This window comes from Halictus rubicundus, chromosome 4 (genome assembly GCF_050948215.1).
Source record: "Halictus rubicundus isolate RS-2024b chromosome 4, iyHalRubi1_principal, whole genome shotgun sequence".
NCBI lineage: Eukaryota > Metazoa > Arthropoda > Insecta > Hymenoptera > Halictidae > Halictus > Halictus rubicundus.
Genome location: NC_135152.1, coordinates 15,369,459 through 15,384,076, shown reverse-complemented (window position 1 = coordinate 15,384,076; position 14,618 = coordinate 15,369,459). Strand labels below are relative to the sequence as shown.

Below are 14,618 nucleotides of genomic sequence, written 5' to 3'. Positions count from 1 at the left end.
CTGCGGAAGAAAACTATTTCTATTGTTTGAAAGAAAAATTTAAAATTTGACATTTTTTAATGCACCGTTATACATTGGGGATATTCAAAGAATGTTTGTATTATAAGATACCGATTATAAGAATCCGATGAAGCATATACTGTGCATCACCGCAGAAATTTAATCTACACCATATTCGGCGTTGATTCAATCTGTTCTCAAGGTCAAGCTCTTCAATCGATAAATTGGTCTCGACCTTACTTTTTTCCAATCTCAAGTGTATCCCTTTCTATTCATCACAATCACTTTTTATCGAACGAAACCGCCGGGAATTCAATATTACAAGAATGACGAAGGATTCGTAACATCGACTTCAAGGTAACTTCGATTTGCTCCTTAAGCAGATGGTACAAACGATCCGCAAACCTTCGCGCAGGTAAAAGTAAGAAGAATTCTGTTGTTTGTTCTTCTCTAATTGTACCTAGAGCAAGGAACCCAATTACTGTGGGGGTACCAATGCGTGGAGGTACTGCGCCTATATTAATTACACTTAACAATTAATTGATTCTAATGAAAAAAATGTAATATCTCTTTTGTAATATTCATTATGCCTTAAAAATAAGAATAATTAATACAGGCACAGTAATTGGTACCCCCACAGTAATTGGGTCCCTTAACCTACGTATCACTGGTATAATTTCACTGTTTCAAGACAGTGAAAGATCCACATCGAGATGTTGCTCAACGTGAGATTATAGAAATTAGCCTTGTGCACTCGAAAAGTTGCTGCAGCAGACGTATTAACAGGAATCGTCACATTTCTGCATCGGCAAGTATGCTATCGATGCCCCCGGCAATACCGATTCCACAGGAGGCTACGGTGTCCATGCATGGGAACGTGTACTATTAGTCCTAACATTAATTGTTCGGGCAGAAACGTCGCGTAGACGAAATTCTTCAAAGTTCCATAAAGTTTAAGTATGTTAAAAACCATTGTATAGCTCTCATGATTCTTTGTTCCGCGAATGATTTACAAAACAGATGCTTGAAATTTTCGATATAAATGAATTTCTTCGAAAATGTACCTGTGTACATTTATGCACTAATTGTTTGACAGTGATCCGATGCGTTCACGTGGTATTTTATGCGCGATGATCGACCAATTTCTGTCGCGCATACCAGCGGTCACGGCAGTTGAGCGTTAAGTGGCGTGTAAAAGTACGAATTCCGATAAAATCCCGGCGGTCTAATAATTGTAATTATCGTCGTCATCATCATCATCATTATCATCGTATTTGCGGGCACGTGAAAAACGATTCTCGTGTCGTTGGACCGCGGAAAACGAAACGGGACGATACGAAACGAAACGAAGAGGAGCGCGTAGCCAGAGCTCGCCGGCAATAAGTTACCGGCGTTATATCAAAAGCGTAAGCGCCTAACCGCGCGTTGCATCGTTAACGGCGCGGATGTTGCAATTCGGTGAGACAGTTGTAGATCGATGTAGGGACAGTAAATTAGATCGGGCAAAAGAACATTACCTAACTGTAGCACGAGCGCTCATCTTCAGGCCACCAACACTTTCACAGATCAAATAGAGAGAGAGAGAGAGAGAAAGAGAGAGAGAGAGAGAGAGAGAGAGAGAGAGAGAGAGAAAGAGAGAGAGGGAGAAGTGGTGAAACTCCTCCGATTATGCCGGCGCGGCGTATCGAACAGGTATACATCGCGGCGTCTAGCGTCTGCTCGGCCAGAGAAAGCACGCTCTGATTCATCGGAATAAATGGCCGCCGTTTAGAACGGATGCACCCCATTATAATGCGCATATCCACCGATAAAACTATCACTCTCGACGATCGCTCGTGATATCGTGATAACGCGCGCGGAATTGCTAAATTTGTAGCGCGAGGCCGCACCGTTTCGGTCTTGCGAGACCTCCTCTTCTTCAGCCGCCATCTTGATTTCCGTCGCAGAAGCAGCCCATGCTATTTCTCAAAAATACGTGCTGCAGATTTAACAATTCGGTAGAATACCAAAAAAAAAACGCGCTACATTCGACCTCGGTAGAATCCCAAAAGCGTGCTATAGATTTTATTATTGCTGTAGACTTAAATATTTTTATATGAATTTTTCATTCCGCAGCACCATCGTCAAACCTTCTCATAATCTCTCTCGCTTTTCGCACCGTGTTTTGGTTTTTACAAAAACTAGAACGTATAATTGCACGAAAATATATCTCTTCGTTGTTCATCTTCTAAGCATTAAACCATTTCGATGAATTATAATTAACTGTTTTATATGTAGGAATGTGTTTCATAAATTACGAATACTATTTTCATAGTATGTACAGATTTCTTCAATTGATCCTCCAAATTATTTGAACTTCGCACAGTTAATGCGTTAATATAAAGTTTAATCTTTTCAAAATTTTATTATTATTTACTATTTTTCCACTGTTTCATTGTCATCAAAAGCAACTTACATGTTAAGAAGATCAATAATATTTGACAATGATGAGAAATTTAAAACTACAATTGGAATAAGGAAAAATGAAAATGTAAAACAAGGACGTACAAGATTATATAAAATATTCGCTAATACATATACGAGCAGCAGTATCATTTAAGGGAGTTCGGTATAAAATTTTAACGCGTACGGAGCAACTTCGATTGCAAACGATTAATCATAGAGATAAAGCAAACATAAGGATGGAGCCAAATTATTTCATTAACCGGAGAAGTATTTATTATAGCGAATCAATCACAGCACGAGAGAAAGATGAAATTCACGGCGTGTTTAAGAGATAGAAACGATTAGGGGAATTGCGTTTTGCGGAGGAAAGCATGCACGATATAATGAGCATAATAAATTGCTTGTTTGAGGCGAGCCGAGATGTCACGGAGGAACAATCGAACTGCATAAAACTGCAAAAGCTGTGCACGCAGGTAAGGCAGAGCAATAGCTTTACGCAACGGTTATCTCCGAAACTAATTTGCTATCTTTCCTCGTTGACGCTCCGCCGAGGAGATAATCATCGGAAAAACTATTAAGCAAGGCCCCCGCGAGTTAATTTAGCCATTCGTAATTTCGTTTACTCCCGCTCATTTGCTTTTCTCTTGGGCATGCTTGTTGTCTTTCTACGGCGAGCACAATAATCGTTTGTCTCCTGGTATGTCGTAAAATACGTCACAAAACTAATTAATCTATCCTCATTTCATGATACTTTATCTAGAACATGTCAAATTTAAAGTGTACAGTGCAATTTTCTAATGAAAGAAATAGGGAGAAAATCTTGAACGAAAAATGATAAGACTGCAATTTACAGTACACACATGATTAAAATTACCACCTTTTTGTGTTAGAGTTTATTGAAACATAGCCTATTCGATTTGTGCATACGCATTGTACAGCATTATTAAATTAAAAAGCACTTCGTACTCCGGTAATTTATATTGTCACGCATATACGTGTTGTTAATAATATCAGCACTGTCTTAGATAGGAAACTAGAGCATATATATACAGGGTGTTTCGTAAATGGTGAGCAAAACATTAGGAATACATTACTAATACTTAGAGAAGACAAAAAAGTTATATTAACATTAGTTATTAAAGATTTTGTGTCACAATTCTCGTCGCATCGTCTCACAGGAAATATTCAATATGTCCACCTCCTGTCTCAATACAAGCCTCAGCTCGTCGTCTCGAATAAAGTATAAATTGTAAACAAGAATAATACACCTCGATAACGTAAACATAGACCGGCGATTACTCTAAAAACATTGTTGAATTTAAGAGGATGTGACGAGGAGTTGTGGCACAAAAACTTGAGTAACTCAGAAACTAATCTTTTCCGGACCTGTGTTGACATAACTTTTTTTCTTCTCTAAGCATTCGTAATCTATTCCTAAAGTTTAGCATTAAAGTTAAGCACCTTGTACACGGTAATGATGCGAATAGATTTTCTTGTATTTTCAAAACATGAAGATACACAGTCTAGTGACAGGCAAAGGGCGATCATCGCTGATTTGTCGGGCAACAAGAACGCTATTAATTTTCCTCGAAATTTCGAGGAAATTCCGGTCCCCCGGGACGCGATGCATCAACGTCGTCGTCCGAAGAGAATCGTCTTTATCAAGTGTAAACCAGAGCTCGCCTCCGGTCATTTATTAAATCTGAACGCTCTCGGCGGCGTCGGCGCGGTGTTGCGCGATGCGATTTATGCGGTTCGGATTCGTCCGTGTCTGGTAACGCGCGAACAGCATAGTAAACGCGGGCATACCTAACAGCGATACAATCGGAGCCGTATCTAAAACCGATTAAGACGAATTTCAGGATTCGCGAACGCTATAAATCTCCGGCGGTGAACGAGAAGAGAAGAAAAAACAGAAACGAAAACAAAAACGAGAGAAAGAAAGAAAAACGGTCCACGGCACCGTGTGTCCGCTATCTGGCTCGTGTACGATGAGCTGCTGATACAATAAACCCGTGACGCAATCTTGCATAATGTATCCCTATCTTAACCAACATCCCACGTTGCCACCACCTGTATTCAGCACGAGTTCACTGATTGCACAAACTCTCTGCATCCAGGATGCGAGCGTGTGTACACGTTGGACAGTTGAATCCGTGTGTCTGCGTGCCCTACTAATTCCGTGACGCGACAGTTCCTCGTCTTCTTCTTCTTCGTCTTCTTCTTCTTCGTCCACTTCCGTTTTTTTCTTTTTTCTTTCTCTATTTCGGCAGTAATTAAACAAATCAGGCTTAATTAGTCGGACGAAATTAATTAACTCCGCGCGGAGATGATGGACACGCGGAAATTCGTTGTCGCACGCTTTCTACGGGATTACCTCCAGACATTGAAATATTAAGATGACAAGCGATACGTAATCTGTGCACGCTTATGGATATATAGCACGCTTTGTCGTACAAAATGATTTTCTGTAATTATAGTACTCGAAGGCAGGGGGCGAAGGGCCCGGATAGTTATTAATAATAATAATCATTCTTGTTGTGTAAAGTATTTATTGACACGTTCGCTGTAGTTGTGCGGATTTTTACGCGAATTTACATTTGTCCGCATCGATCGCGAGAGACAGAAGCCGAACAAAAAGTTCGTTCTTCCTGGGCGATGAAATATTATACCTGTACCGAACAAAATAACAATTATTATGAAAAGTGCCGGGCAATAAACGGTGCTTCGTGTAGGGATCTCGGTTAATCAAGAGACAGCGAGGTAACGTTGCGTAATTTTAATAAAACTCGCTGTTCGGTCCTCTCGCTGATGCAGCCTGGCCCATAATCCCATGCTAAAGTATATGATTAAAATGCATCGGATCGGCATACGATCGGGATTCACGTATGTACATTTTAAGCAGCGACGATCTAAACCCCTTCGTGCATCGGTGACGTGTGCATTCGCGAAAAAAAAAAAATAAAAAAGAAAAAAAGAGCCATCGATGAGAAAGTCTAGCCGGCAGAAAGCATACCGGTTGCCTTAACCGTACGCCCGGGACATAATAGGTTTAATTGCCATCTCTCCTTTTCCAGTCCTCCCCGCACGAATTACGCGGTCTTATTTCTTTATAGGCTGTTTCGGATCGTCCCGTGTACGTAAATGGCGGAGTTTTTGCCGCTGAATGTTAAGGGGACGATACGTCTTATTTCGTGAATAATGGCGGATAGTTGAAGGCTTCGATACCTCCATTCCAGACGACCGAGGAGAACACTTTCAAAAGATTTTTCTATTCTGGGGGTGTGGAGTTGGGACGATTCGAAATTCCCGTAGAAATACTAGGGTGACGGACCCAATTACTGTAGGGGTACCAATTACCGTGCCTATATTAATTATACTTATTTTGGAGCGTAATAAATATTAAAAAAGAGATATATAACATATACATTAACTGATTTGAATACAAAAAATGTAAACTTATAACTAGACTACGGATCTTTATGCTAAAGAAAAATTGTTAACGTCAACTGCAACATACAAGAGCTGAATATAAATTTCGTTCATGCTTTAATACCGCTCATAAGCTGCAACTATAACATTTACATTTTTTAAACCTGTCCACTGATTAAAATTGCATCTACTCATTCTTGTCATAAATGCATAAAATTCGCAGTCTACTTATAACGTAATATTATTTAAAAAGACCGGAATCCTTCCGAAAACTTTTTAGTGCGAAATTGAAAAAAAAAATGGAGATGACGGTTACTAGTATAGTTACGCTTTTGACGGCTCGCATACGTAAAAGTCAAACGAAGGAAAGAAGAATGAAAACAGTTAATATTCAGAAGAAATTGTTGCGACAGTTATATAGTTACAATTTCGTAGACAATTATGGTACAATTTTGTTTCAGTTAATTGTGTTTCTAGATGTGTTTCCATTTCGTTCGCCAGCGATCATTCTTGTTTTCACACGACTCGTTCAGAACCAACGGAAAGCAATTATGTTTAGACGTCTCGACAGGCAAATCAAAAGAAATTGGTATTACGAAGAGATAATAGCGAAACGCTGATCCCCGGCGTTATACATTGCGGAGGATCATCAAGTTGAAAGTATAAGCATATTACGCTACGTGGAAATTGGACTGTATCAAATCCGTGACATTCATGTCGAAGGCTACTTATCGCTTGCGAAATTAAATGGATGATCGAAAAGAGCGAAGTATTTTGAGGGCAAGTGGCCATTAACGCTCGTTAAAGATACCAGTCATTTCCTTTCACAATGATTTAACCTCAGATCCTATAATTCGATAAAAAATAATGATTACATTGACAGGAGACTCTCTTAACTGGAACAAATGTTTCGTCGACGTTATCATTCTTATTGTTCATTTAGTAACATTATTCAATCTCATCCTTCGCTATTGCCGCTTCGTGTGAAGAAATACAATGGAAATACATTTTGTTTTCTAACTAAATTTATTTCTTCGTTAATTTTAACTATTTATTTGGTAACTTGTTCCTTTTATTCTCGAATTAAGTTATTTACCCGTCTATAAAATAGATTCGTGTGTCCTAACGAAACAAATTCCTGAAATCTTGAAATAGATAGCAATCTAGCCTTGTTTAAATTTAAAGAAATAAAAATCCAGTGAATATGGCGTGTTAACAATTGTTATGGTATCCCCACTCTAACATAGAAAATTGTACATCATCCGCGACCGGCAATTTCACATGCACCAAACCCAATACGTTGCTGCATCTCGACTATAGTCACGATTATGTGTCTAAACGAAAGATAAGCAGATAACAAGTTACAGGTAATAATTCAGTGGATTGTTTCACACTAGAGCTCTTATGATACGGGTATCCGGCTGCTCGATGCATTTATTATAACTCGAATTCAATATAAAAAATTCAGGTACCCAAATGTCCGAGCTTGGATTTCCTGAATCTGATTTGCATCTTATCTCGGCTCCGATTAAAGAGTTTGCGTGAAGCGTTAAGGTCAAAGCGAAAATCAACCCTTGGTACTCCATCCTGGTAATTCTTTTAGTCTGTCGAATTATTATGTAATCGCATATTCCCCCAAAAAGGTCTAGATCGCACGACAGTGGGACTATTATAATACAGTTAATTCTCTCCCTCTCGAGTGACATCGATATTTCTCCGATTTACAATGTTACGAAAATCGATTTTCGATCATCCGTCGGATCGTTTCGTCTGCACAGTGCGCCGGCCGGTCGCAATTGAAATCGCCGAGCTACCGATAGATCACCGCGCCCGTTCGATCATCGGCCGACGAATCCCGCGTGGCCCAACATTCCGTCCGCTAATTATGTAGTTACCCCGTAATTAGCAGGCCGGCCGAGCAATTGCCCAATGTCTCTATTCACCGGCATATATCACGGAAGAGCCGCGGATGCGTCGAACAATTTCGTGAAAGTCCGAATGCGAAGAAAAGACGAGCCGCGTATTAATCAAGCCGGTTAACGAAAACGAACGGTCGAAGTTTGCTATCCTTAGATGGTCCGTAATCCTTACGGGAGTCCTGGTATCCTTGTTCGGTCCGCTCGATCGTCCGAACGAAGAAGAAAGAAACGATACGAAGCGAAAGAGAAGGACAGAGGGGTAGAGAGAGAGAGAGAGAGAGAGAGGGGGAGAGAGAGGGAGAGAGAGAGAGAGAGAGAAGCTCCGAACGATGCTCTCGAAGTTAATGATGCGCCGCATTGCGTTACAATATAGGATTCGTAACCCGTGAAATATGGAACGAACCCGTACACTAGGTGGCTGTTGCCTGCGGTCCCACTCTTCTTCACCATTACCACCGTCACCGGCCGATTCAACACCACCGTGACACAGTTACACGGTGCCTCACCGGTAAATCCTGGCCGCGCGTTGCACCAAACCGTGATCTAGAAACACGGATGAATCTCAGGGATATATAAAGCGGATTAGAAGCAAACTTTGTCATTCCCTCGACACCGTGCCACGGTGGAAGAAGGTGTGCAAACAGTCAAGGTAGTCGTCGCAAAGGAGCGCAACAACGTCGGCCACCTAAGAGGCGATCATCAACGGTAGCTCGCGTGATCACCCGGGTCCGTCTCACCTTCTCAAGGATACAGCCGACGGGAACAAACAATAAGGACCACGGGAACGGTCGAGGTTTTATTGTTTCGACGGGACACAGCCGCCGGTTCACCGACATGTCTAAGGTGAGAAAACATCGGGGCACCCGCGTGCGCGAGGGAAATTATATCTGTCGCAACTGATAACCATCGGAACAGAGGATGAAGCTTGCGGCGGCGAAGGATTGTCTGCGCGGCAGAAATGTCGTGGTAACACGTGTGTTTCGAAACCGAGGCCCCGGGATCGTGCTGGTTCCCCCGAGCGCAATCCTAATCTTTTCAATTTCGGATCCGGCTAGTTGATTAGATCGTCGACGAGATCGCGGGAAATCCAGACAACTGAACAGTGTTCACGGTTTTCGTTCGAACCTCTAAATCTTGTGATAACGATCGATCCTGATGCGAGAATTTTCATCGAAATGTATAAGCACCGGTATCTAAAAGGGTTTAAAAGATTATCGACGTTGGGGATGGAAAAAATATTGCTCTTCGTAGGGTGATCGTTCCAGTAATCAGCTATTTGAAGCCTGTAGTCAACCATCTTAAGCATTGTTATTGTTAATATGCTATTTTATAAATGTTTTATAATATGAGCCTACATATTGAAAATGAGGGATAGGCTGATCATTCTGCTCATTCAAATGTATAATCATTTGTTAGTAGACATTTATTTTTGAGCAGTTTGTTTACGGGGAGGTTGACTATTATGTAGGGGCTGAAATAAGACTCGTTTACCCTATTTTGCGGATTATTTGGAAAGGAGAATATTTTGAAAATAATGATTTGATCTTAAATAGTATTAATGAAGTTTCGCTTAGTTATTGTTAGCTCATTGTTACGCGAGTTTAATCATTTCATAATGATACGAACGATACTTATCTACCATTATTCTGCTGGCGACTCTGTTCCTTTAACATACGGGGTACTTTGTAACCTGTGGTACATCAAGATGATGGTTGATTTTACGCGGACAGAATTAATCGAGAGTGTAAAACATGTACTTGTTCGAAAAAGTCAAATTTCAAAATTCATCGAGCGCTCGGTGCTTTCGGAGAGTTTCGTGCGATGTCTGACTATTGCTCGCTAGTTCTACTTGTAGTATCGCAGTGTCTGTATTTCATCGGTCTCTATATTTTCAATAGTACCATCATTTATTTATACATGTATAGAATCCATAGGGCTAGATTTTCAGAAACAATGTCAAGCAGAAAGTAATACAGACAATTACCAAATTACCCAATCATCCCTTCACGAACAACGTCTGCACATCGTGCTAACTCTGAAGAATGTTTCAAAATTGATCGTCAGATTATTTAGTTATTAAATCTAAATCAACAAGGGATAATGGAAACGTCTGTAAAGCTATGTCCACACCGAATTTCCTGCGTTTTTATCGAATAAAAGAACAAGGCAACAAAGAGCGACACAAAGTTGTTCGATATTGCTCAAGCGTGGACACAGCTCATCATTATAAAACATCGGTTATACAGAAACAAATTAACAATCGGTCGTCGTATTGGAAGGGTTGAACCACGTTACATGCACACTGAATCGTACCGGTGATTATGAAAGTGATCATACATATTTTGTTTCGAGATATTTAGAGTTTTGCATTTGAGTATACTAAAAATATTTTTCCATTATGAAGCAAAATTTTGTTGGTCAAATATATGATCTTCTAACGTGAAATTTATATATCGTAGTACAATATTATGAATAACTTGTTCAAAAATGTGTCTGTTAAACATTTAGATGATTTATATGATTTTCAAAATGAATTGTACACTCTAGTTGGTGACTTGCAGCGAACAAAACTAACGCTTTCGATCCGAAAACAGATTTATTAACCCTCAACCGACCAATGCCGCCATACAAGCGGCATGGCACTTTTACTTACTGGTTCCAATGCCGCGTATATGGCGGCAGAAATCATTTTATAATTTTTATCACTCTTATGTCATATTTACATAATAAACGGATTAAGCATTGTGCCAGGTCACTTCCGTGAATTTGTTTCCGCTTGTTATCTATGTTCCGCCCGAACCTGGTGGGAAGTAAACTTGTTAATCATCTTCTGCTTCGATTTAACCCTTTCAAGACGGTATTCGTACTAAACACTACCGAACGGACTGGTACACATTAAAACCACCAATAATGCAAAACGGAAGGGTCAGTCTTTTTCAAAGCACTGATGGTACATACGAGTACCAATCGGCTGGAAAGGGTTAACGTATAAAAAGACATAATAATGGAAATGTTTTTATTTTACTTACACCGCTATTATAATCACCGGCCGAATTACGAAACTTGCAGATCGCGTTAGCAGTGTTCATCGTGGCCCTCAGCCTGGTGCGCTCGGAGCCTCCAGTGAACTCGTATTTGCCACCTGGAGGCGGTGGTCCGGGAGGTGGCAACGGCGGAGGTGGCGGAGGTGGCGGAGGTCCTTCGAGCAGTTACGGGCCACCCGGTTTCGACGGTCAGAACGGCATCGGTGGTAGCGGTGGTGGCGGCAACGGTTTGTCGAACAGTTACGGAGTGCCAACTGGTGGAAGCAACGGTTACAATGGCGGCGGTTCTGGCAATGGGAGGCCGGGTTCGAACGGCGGAAGGAACGGCGGCGGCGGCGGTGGTGGTGGCAGAGGAAACGGTTTCGGAGGCGGTGGCCCGCCGTCGAGCTCCTATGGGGCACCATCGAACGGTTTCGGTGGAAACGGTGGCTCTGGCAACGGCAGACCATCGAGCAGCTATGGAGCACCTGGTGGAGGAAACGGATTCGGTGGTGGAAACGGTGGAGCTGGCAAAGGCGGGTTCAATGGGGCACCATCGAGTAGCTACGGGCCACCGGAAGGTGGGAACGGTTTCGGCGGCGGCGGTGGCAACGGCGGCGGCAATGGCGGCGGCTCTCCTTCCGGTCTTTACGGGCCACCTGGCAGGAACGGAAACGGGGGAGGAAATGGCGGCAACGGTGGTCGGCCATCGAGCAACTACGGTCCGCCGGATAGCAACAATGGGAGGCCGTCGGGGCTTTATGGACCACCTGGCAGGAATGGCAACGGTGGTGGAAATGGTGGTAACGGTGGTAATGGTGGATACCCGTCCGGAGGACCGAACGGGGGCAATGGTGGTGGTAACAGGGGAAATGGTGGAAACGGCAACGGTGGATACCCGTCCGGAGGTCCCGGTGGAAACGGGAATGGAAATGGCGGTTATCCGTCTGGAAGACCCGGTGGGAATGGAAATGGTAACGGTGGCTATCCCTCCGGTGGGCCCGGTGGCAACGGAAATGGTAATGGTGGTTATCCTTCTGGTGGACCCGGTGGAAACGAAGGCTACCCCTCCGGCGGACCGGGTGGAAACGGGAATGGCAATGGCAATGGTGGTTACGGAAGCAACGGGGACGAGGAAAGTAACGTGAGTGAACGTTTTACAAAACCTACTTTATTCTTGAACAAGCATTTTCTAGTACTCCCTATGGATATGGAAGTGCGATCCAAAGATTCTCCTCAATATAGTCGTTCTGTTTTAAATTGAACAATCTATGAAATTACTACTTTTGAAAAATAATAGCAAAGCATGTATAAACGTGCATCAGATACTAATTTTATTATAAATACTTCATAAAGCATAGTGCCCTACCGGAGAGATATACTGTTCACAATTACTATCTAAACTGTAGAAACAGTTGCGATACTTCTTTTTCATGATTGGGAAGAGAGAAAAAGAGAGAGTTCCTTTTAGTTTTAAAATGGAACGATAGTGACAGGAAGTTCAATCAATTGAACGTTGTTGTGTAGAGTATATCTTGCCAGAAGGAAACACTTTTGAAGAATTCATAAAAAATAAAACAAAGACTGTTTTGAATGTTTACGTAAGGAAGCATTAGTCTGCGGATCTTCGCGCACTTATGAATCATGAAAACGTTCGGATAAAGATACACTAGAAATTTAACCAGAATTACAAACTATATTCTCTCGAAACCGCAAACACGCGTAGACATAGTCCGCAGGCTAATTATTGCAATTCATTCTAAACGCTTTCTCAAGAAACCAATACGAATGTGAAGTTCAAAGTAACTATTCTTCTTCCGAATGCTATAATACACGGTTAAAAGTTTGTCTGTTGCGTAAATTTTGGCTGAATGACAATAAAGTTAACGTCTAAGTAAATGTCAGTCGGGAAAATGGAGATTAATGATCTAGGAGCCGGCAAAGTACGAATTCTCTTATGAGGTGAAGGACGAGCAGTCCGGTGCTGATTACGGACACACGGAGACCCGAGATGGCGATCGCGCGCAAGGAGAATTCAACGTTCTGCTTCCTGACGGAAGGAAGCAGATCATTGAATACGAGGCCGATCAAGATGGATTTAAACCACAGATTAGATACGAGGGCGAAGCAAACAACGGAGGATACGGTTCCGGTGGACCTGGTGGCAACGGTGGAAGTGATTTCGGTGGCGATGGCTACCCAAGTGGCGGTCCAAACGGGAACGGAAATGGAAACGGCGGAAATGGTAACGGTTATCCGTCAGGAGGACCAGGCGGCAACGGCGGTGGATCTGATTTTGGCAACGGTAAATGAAGCAATCCCTTCTCTAATTTAACAACTTCGTAGGTTCTAAGAAAAATAATGAGATTAACAATATAAATTGTCTCCGTCAATTACGAGAAACAGAAGACACATTCAAATTTTCATAATTTCTTCAATGATCCTAATAAATTGAAAATAATATATCGGTGTTCTTAAGTTCTCTATTATTTTCAATTACACCAACTCCGATTGGCGTCAATACATAAAATCCGCAGTTCAATAATGAGAATGCTTTTTCAAGTAAATAATCTATAATGGTTTCAATGCAAACGATATTCGAAAGCGGACATACTCAAACACCTTTAATTATAATGTTAAAATGTAAATTATTTACTTTCACTTATTTCCTAACGATCTAACATTTCTGCAGTACTTTCATTTAAGAAAATACTGTTTGCCAGGAAAGAAAATACTGTTTAGTTTAATGTCTTATATTTTATAATAATGATTCGTAAAATGGGCTTCTAATAATCATTTCTTCTTTTGTGGAAGGCGGATATCCATCTGGTGGACCAGGCGGCAGAAACGGAAACGGTGGCAACGGTAATGGCGGATATCCGTCTGGAAGTGGTGGCGACGCCGCTGCCAATGGAGGATACCAATATTAAATATTTAATTAGGCATAGTGGTATATATATATACACATATGTATGTATATTTATACATATTTATATATACATATATGTATATCGCGTGTATTACGAAAAGGGAATGCATAGGGCAACATTCTTCATAATACATAGAATAATCTTCGTCTGAAACAGAAGAAACGTGGCTGTCAATAATGATCGCAAATGACAATTTGAACCGCATCGATTTTCTCTATCGATGTTGAATGTACACGGTTATGAAGAGTACATTCAGTCTCCGGTTCAACAACTATGATAAGGAGGACACGATTGTTCACTTAAACGTAAAAGAGGATGAACTTTTGAAAGTCAACGTTTTGTTTATTTCAGACGTGGTTTTCATACTATATAGTACTATTATAGCATAAATGGAAAATTTATTTATACAATACACATGAACACCTCACAGTCGATGTTTAGGAACGAACGATACTTTTGGCGATTATGATTGCATACGATTGCTGTGACGTGTATATACGTTACAGTACACCGACGGTGTCGTTCGAATCACTTAGCGATTGCAGCGTTACTTGACTGTCTCACTAACGCGTTCTTTCAATATTTATAAAAAAAAAAAAGAATCTCATACTGATTGGTTACTTTGACATATGTTCGTTGTTCAATTATGTGAGTACCATTTTTGTACGCATTAAACAATTGCATTTTCCTTTTTGCATCTCTAATATATCTACCAGTTCATAACCATGATCAAATGTACGCTAATTTTTAACGTTTGTTACGATATTGTATTTATTTACTATTTATCATACTATGTATATTTCGATGATGTTTAAAATGTAGCTGTAGAAACGAACGTCCGCATAAATAAATACTGCGGTAGGCCATAA

The 14,618-nt window shown here is 41.1% G+C and overlaps 1 protein-coding gene across 1 annotated transcript; it reads left to right on the top strand.

Annotated features, from left to right (window-relative positions):
* Positions 1–8,630: 8,630 nt before the first annotated feature.
* LOC143353088 (uncharacterized) lies at positions 8,631–13,749 on the top strand. The gene is made up of 5 exons (XM_076786134.1): positions 8,631–8,639; positions 10,866–11,647; positions 11,774–11,963; positions 12,752–13,124; positions 13,634–13,749. Exons 1-5 carry the CDS (start codon positions 8,631–8,633, stop codon positions 13,747–13,749), a joined length of 1,470 nt encoding a protein of 489 aa, XP_076642249.1.
* Positions 13,750–14,618: the final 869 nt, after the last annotated feature.